General features: G+C 42.2%; 1 protein-coding gene across 1 annotated transcript; it reads right to left on the bottom strand.

The window, feature by feature from the left end:
• Positions 1-2,595: 2,595 nt before the first annotated feature.
• Positions 2,596-7,198, bottom strand: LOC116222875 (uncharacterized protein C2orf42 homolog). Its single transcript, XM_031577929.2, has 3 exons — positions 7,026-7,198; positions 6,362-6,524; positions 2,596-3,604 (listed from the first exon to the last, which is right to left on the bottom strand). The coding sequence occupies exons 1-3, from the start codon at positions 7,161-7,163 to the stop codon at positions 3,465-3,467; spliced, it is 441 nt and encodes a 146-aa protein (XP_031433789.1). The 5' UTR covers positions 7,164-7,198; the 3' UTR covers positions 2,596-3,464.
• Positions 7,199-7,665: the final 467 nt, after the last annotated feature.

The following is a 7,665-nucleotide window of genomic DNA, read 5'->3' on the forward strand; positions in this document are numbered from 1 at the left end:
AGACTGTGGGCCCGGTCTCACAGTTTGGCGCCTACTTTTGATAGTGGCTTATTTTTTATTTGCCCTTCGGGAGACCAAACAAGAGTGCTTTTTAAGCCTCTTAAGCCCGATGTTGGTGAGAGAGGAACACTGGCATGGTCTCCGGGGTCAGCCGTGTGTGTCAGCGCGGGCTGGAGTTAATGGCACAGACGCCAACCCCGGACCCGGGCGTGTTTCTTGTCAAGGCCTTTCTTCAGTTTGTCAACGGTTGCCATGACGGTGTTAACATGATCTGTCAGTCCTTGTTCCGATAGGCACGTTGGCAAGGGAATGGAACTGGCACACAGACCTTGTGTGTGTGTGTATGTGTGTGTGTGTGTGTGTGTAAAGAAAGGCGGCCTTTCACACAGAGGAAAAAGCTCCATGGATGCGATTAAGATAGTCCTTTTGTGTCTTTTTGAATTGATTACAAATCTTTTAAAACCTCAAGGGGAATTCAAAACTTTTAAGGGTATGGTAATGGACTGCAGTTATAGTGCAATTCAACCTCTCTCCTCCCCTTATTCTCTCACTCTCTCTCTCTCTTTCTATCTGTGTGTGTGTGTGTGTGTGTGTGTGTGTGTGTGCGTAAGTGTTGAAGAGTTGCACATTTCTGTTGGCCCTGGTGGTTCCTCTCAGAAGGATACACAATAACAACAAGCTGTCAAGGCCAGCAGTCACAGTTCACTATCACCTCCATGTCACCACACACCCACATCCACACACACACACACCCATCCACAAACACTCACACACACACACAAACACACACGCACACACAAAGAGACAGACAGTCACACATACACAAACACACAGAGACAGACACACACAGACAGACACACATGTAACACCTAAACCCATTCTCGTCTCCACTCACACTAAACTCCCCCTTGGCATTTGAAATGTATGCAACCGCACATGTGGCTGGGTCACGTAAGTTGTTCTACCACTGAATGGTTTTCCCTTTCTTTCTATCTGTCTATCAGTCCTCTCTCTCCCTCGCTCTCTCTCTCTCTTTCTCTGGAACTTGCCATTTGAGCTGTCATCGGCTTCTTTCTCCTCCGTGTCGCTCTCTTTCCCAACATCCTCTTTCATCTCGTTCCAACTTTCAGGCTCGCCTCACGTCAGTCCGACTGTCTGTCTGTCTCACTCTTCTCTTTCTCTCTCCCTCTGTCATAAACCTGTCAAGCGCACATCCAGGCTTTGGGGGTGCGGTGTGTGTGGACGTGGGACTGGGGGGGGGGATGAGTGTGGCGGTCCACCGGTGTCAGAAAATATCCTTTTGGTGTTCTTGGAGCGGATTTGAGCATCTCATTTTGCCTGAGTGACAAAGTACATAAACACATGCGCCGATGAAAGGTGCTGGCATGTACCCCGTGCGTGTGCTCCGAGAGAGGGAACACATATCTCCTTCCCTCAGACACACACACACACACACACACACACACACACACCACATAACAGAAACACTTCATGCCAAAGTACATAAACATAAGTTTGAGGCCCTATCACTGGTTTGGTACAATGAACCAAATTGTTTATAAAATCCTCTTAAGGCTCTATAAGGTGCTTATAATGCATTAATACCTCTACACATCTCACACAGAATGCGTCCATAATGATGCAACACGTAGCCCATCACCTGAGTCTTCATACTGCTATAAAGAAAGCCTTGTGTATACATACAGGCCAGGTGATGCTACATTTTACACAATATGGACGAAGAAATGCCCATTGTGTTTTCCAGTCTTTATAGGCTGCAGTGTTTTGGGTTTTGCTGTGAGTGTTGCTAGCGAACATTTTAGAATGATTTAAAGGGCGTCCCTAATGGCCTCCCTCCCTTATGACAGACTTCCTGTGAAGAAACAGGCTTTCCCCCTCGCATTTTTCTTCTCGCTGACAGTGAGAGGTCTGCTCGGCCGGACAGATGAAGAAGGATGTGGTCATTAAGGCTTGGTGATGGATTGCTTTTCCTGCCAGCAGGACGAGCCGCACAGTCATTTCGCATCAGGGCCCGATTCAAACCCAGCCACAAATACCCAGACAAGACAAATCAACTCCACTTTTTTTTGGAGTAATCATTAAATCTAAGTACAGCCAGATCTGTGGAACAAATACCCCACAATGAATATGCAGATTATACCGAAGATATACTGCATGCCATCTACTTCCACCATATTTTGTGAAAATAGATGCACACCCACGTGTCTTCGGCTTCACGAACCTCACTGTAAATAATGCCTCCTTGGGTGTCACCATAAACTCAGTATAGTGGCCTCAAAGGGACAAACTGACAAACCCCTGATCACTCTCACCGACAGGCTGTGCTATATGTAGCTTGTCTCACTGTCACTATCAGTTGACATGTTGTCCTAATGTGTTGTAATGTATGCTTGTGTGTCAGACAATCCGTGTCACTTTAAAATGTTGCTATTATTTTTGCATGTGACATTGTTATCTACATCCTAATTGAATTATTTTAGGAGAAGTGTTTCACATGATATTTCTTTCAGAAAAAGACCTGGAAAGCAATGAAGATATTTATGAAGTCTTTGAGAGAAGGAAAATGCGTCATACTTTAAAATGTACAATAATTTATTTTAAATGATTATGAATCATTACTCCTCACACATTAGTAGTTCAAATGGATCACATGATGTGTTACAACATTCACTGAACAAAGTCTTCACATTTTGGATTTGAGGCACTCAAAATGTTAACTGAGGTTGCCCTCTGGTGTGCAGAATGGAAACTACAGGCAATGCAGAGCCTGTCATATTTGAAACTTTCTCAGCTGTTAGACAATTGACTGGAAAGTGTGTCTTCTTTACAAGTAGAACTACAATGAAAATAACAGTCTTTTTAAGAGTTCACACAATCAACCATTTAGCATCAATTTCAGGTTCAAGGATTTACTAATGCAAATGTATGTTTTATATTGAAGCAAAATTTCCATAGACACAAAAAGGCAGAATGTTATAACAGCAAAACTATAGCACTGCAGCTCTATAAAAACTGAGAAAGGAACCATGAAAGTGTTACATGAACCTGCATGTCCACATCCCTGCAGAAAGACTTTCTGCACTCAATTAAAACTAGGCAGAGCAGATGGAGTGATTTAATACTGACAGCTAAAACAGGCTGAAGGCAGCAGCAATGTGCTTAGTTTAAATTAAGGTGCCATAACCATACATCCACCCATGTATAGATGTTTCCAGTTTATGCCACTGATTTCCTAACTTGGAATAAATCATTTGCTCTACCTATACCAGGATAGGTTCTGAGAAACATCACCCCCTTGTGGGTATACTTAACCACTGCAGCTCCAAAAAATACCTGCATAGTCGAGACAATCGCTTGAAGAATTTGAGCCCTGTGGGCTGAGATTGAGGTTTATGAGTCTCTGCTAGTGTCAGACCAGTACTCTGTAATGTATCAGTGCAGTCTCAGTGCTCCGTCGGGCTAGTGGGCTGGTGTCCGTACTCAAAGCGAAGCCGCAGCTCGCCCACCCTGGAGTGGGGCAGGATGTCGGGAATCCACTCAATCACGAACGGCGTCGGCTCCTTCTGCCCTGGAGAACAGATGCCTGAGGACAGAGGAGTCTTTTAGCAAGATTTTAACTAGATCTTAAAGCATCTAAGGTTCAGAGTAAAAACAAACTTTTTGAACTATTGAAATCTAACATATTGTTATATTATATTATGCACTGTTACATTGGGACACCGTGTGATAAAGCACACACACTTTCTGTACATACACTGATATAAGCATGCACCTTTATAGTTTACACACACACACACACACACACACACACACACACACCAGTGACGTGTGGTGAGGTTTGTGGCTGGTGAGGCACTGACTTTTTCAGAGTCAAATTTACAAATACATAAACCCAATTTAGTAACGGCGCCTATTAACGCCCGAAACCTATTAACAGCCTCACGCAGGTACATGTTACTTAATATTGATTTCTATATCAACCAGGATAACGGATTTTAAACACCATACGCTCCTACCCAAAGGGGGTATTTAACTTGTATGTGTGCAAAAAATTGCAGTACAGCGTTATTTAGTGTACTAGACAGCGATTTATTTCTGTGTGTACAAACCCTCATGGAACGAACTGAACGAATTCGATTTCGCAACGAGAATTTGTGAGGGTCATAGAGCTTTCCATAGACATATATACAGAAAGGCTGTTAATGGGTTCCACCTCCTGTATCAGCTAATTTTGCGTGTCGGTCTACACAACGGAAAAAAAACTGAAAACACGTTTCAGTTGAAATCCAAACAAGTTACCAGTCCTAATCTAGACACCCACCGCTACTGAAATATGTAAGATTGATTGATTAAAGATTTTTCGATCTATAAATGTTTTTAATAGCTGGGGCGTTAATAGGCGCCTTTACGATAGAGTATCTAAGATCACCATTCAATTGGCAGCTTTCACATTGACTACTGGTTGTTTTTCATATCAGCATTCTTTACACACACATAGGTAAGGTGCATACAGTAGGCAGCTGCTAGCTTGTGATGAACTCATGTGTAAATATTATGCACTCATGAATATGAACTCCTGAATATGAACTCTTTCTTACGAAGTTGCACAAGCACCCTGAGGGTTTCTACCTTTTCCCATTATCATTTTAAGAGTTAAATCGAGGAGACTATAACATCAGCTAGATAACCAGCTATCATTTCATGCAAATTGAACTCTTCCGATTAACTCGTAAGGTTATTAAGTGTCCTTAGCTAGCTAATTAGCTAACGTAGCAACAGGATAACCATTGCAACCAGGAAACACAACTTACCTACAATTTAAGTTTAATTTCTCAAAATCAGCTCACCAATAAAAAGCAGTCTTGGGTTCCAAGTGATCACAACCACTTGAGTGATGTTAAATGGCTTCACATAGACATAAAACAATCCCAATAGAAATAATGGGAAATCAACGGAGCTGCCGCTGTAAGTTCAAAACCAAATTTATTCTTGAGGTTCCAAACATGTTCAAAGCAATTTGGCTTTGAATGTGAGAAGTCGATCGAGTTATCTTCTGTCCCGTCGCTTGAAGCATACCTTTTAACTCCGGCATTGGTCTCCCATTATTAATCATTTCACGTTTGGACTGAAAGTCCAGTTTTGAGAACTGCTTCAGCTTAGCAATACAATCTTCCATTTTCGCCGTCAAGTAGAAGTGTAGAAGAAGAGCAACGTTTCCCAGCGTTTTAAAACATGTTTGTTTTCTAAACCGTCTTTTTCATACGTGAGTGATGGTGTAAATAGTTTTAGTTCGCTAACGAGCCGTAGTTTGTACTATATAGCCTTGCTTACGGTTAGCTATGCTATTTGTTAATACCTCATTTACCTTGTCTCTGTCAAGTTTAATCAACGTTATTCACATTGTATGGAGTCGATGGTAGACTCATAAACCACGCAACACAAAACGTTATAGTCTAAGAAATATTTAATCATCAAGGGGGAAAAGGAAAGGTAAGGGGGAAATGTGTGCAAGGCTATATAGTACAAACTACGGCTCGTTAGCGAACTAAAACTATTTACACCATCACTCACGTATGAAAAAGACGGTTTAGAAAACAAACATGTTTTAAAACGGCCTAATACTGATCAAATTATTACTTACAACACGTCTCCGTTTCAATGTGTTGGAGCTGTCGCGGCAGCAGTGAAAGATGTCAACATGAGTAATCGGTGAAACGGGTGTCAATAAGGCTGCATCTGATTGGTTAATAATTTTCTTACACCAATATAACATTGTGTTATTGGTTCGACTGATTTAGTAGGCAACTGTGTTAGCCGGCGAGTTTAACAAACTTTTACACTATGGGTTGGACAAACTCCACGGGAAACTGTCCTGGCAACAACTGGTTTATCGTTAGAAATTATATAATCATCCCAACTTTAGAAATTCAGGTCCTCCTAAATTAAAATGCAAAGTTGAACAGATACGAGGCTTCTGCCCACCACCTAACTGCCTCACTAGCTCCCATAGACAATACATGGCGCCTAACCTGACCGCACGTCCCTTGTTTTCTCCCGTCTATTTGAATAGGACATGCGCAAATTCAGCGAATTCAGCGATTTTGATTATAAAAATGCTCGAAATGATTGGAATCATGCAGAAATTACACCTATACCACAGATTAATAGAGAAATATCAATATTTATTTTATAATTATTATTATTATTTTTACTTTTCAAGATGACAGGTGAGGCTCTGCCTCACCTGCCTCATAGGACCGCACGTCCCCGACACACACACACACACACACACACACACACACACACACACACACACACGCGCGCTCGTACTGACACTTACCCACTTTAAGAAAGGTGTGCAGCTCGTGGGGTCGGATGGCCTGGGGCCGGTCTGTCCGGCCGAATGCCTCTGCCAGGGGTTCGGCAGGGACCTCCGGGCAGGTGAAGGGTGAGTAGGAGCTGTCACTGTTCCTCACGAAACTCTGCGTCAGCTTCAAGGGCAGCTGAGAGGAGGGTCATTGGACAAGGGGGTCGGGGGTGGGGTTGGGCAGAAACCAAAGGCAAGATTGGCATTTTAAATTTGAAACATAATCGAATAGTTGTTTGGTGCCTACATCACAGCAGTTCACAAAATCTCTGGGTAGTTATACTGTTTGCTAATCATCAACAACCACTCACTGACACACTAACGCACCCAATGAAAAGCATATTTTTGATTTAACTGATTTTTTTACTCTATTACAATATAATAACAATGTAACTTATGCTTACTAATTACTGTAACATTTAGTAATTACAAATGATAACAGGCTAGGTGACTTAAGTGATCTAAGATCTTAAGACCTAATAATGCTTCGTATTGAATGAATGTGGAACGTACATTGTAGAATTATGAACAAATTGCTTTTGCAGTGACACTAAAAAATACGAGTCAGCAATAGAAAACCAATATGTAAAGATTCAAACATGAAGATAAAATAGAAACAAAGCAGAGTGAAGAGTACCTCTGGTGTATCAAAGATCTGTTTGACGTGCATGAGGTTGGTGATGTGCCAGGTATACTTGGAGAAAGAACCCAGAGGCAGGGCGTCCTGGCGGACAAATGCTGAGATAGAGGAACACAAGACTGTTAGAACATGCATCACACTAGGCCAGAGGTGACGGGTTCTATGGGGTTCTAACCCGAACACTAACTTTACACATTGTTACGGTGGGCCCTTACCGCAACAGGACGAGGACAACACAGATATGGGTTAAATGAACATTACGTTTTTGAAAACACTCAAAAATAATTAAGAACTGTAGTCAAAAGCAAGATGTCTAGGGTCAAGAAAAGGATGTATGTAGGTAAGTGTGTGTAACGTGAGCATCAGTAGGATGTTTGGAGATAAAGTAAGAGAAGGTGCCTGTGGGCGAGAGATCAACAAAAGTGACAACAAGAAGAGTAATGAGCCTAAAAGAGAAGAAATCCCTAACAGAGAGAGAGAGAGCAACCCCTTATATACCCAAACCCTCTAACCAGGTGCATGATTAACTAATTAATCCAGCCAGCTCTGCACTATCTGTGCACTGGGAGTGCAAGGCCTGAAGAGGGCACAGGAGGTCGTAACAACAAACATCCAGCAACATTTTCATGGCATAAAC

This window comes from Clupea harengus, chromosome 12 (assembly GCF_900700415.2).
Source record: "Clupea harengus chromosome 12, Ch_v2.0.2, whole genome shotgun sequence".
Classification (NCBI taxonomy): domain Eukaryota; kingdom Metazoa; phylum Chordata; class Actinopteri; order Clupeiformes; family Clupeidae; genus Clupea; species Clupea harengus.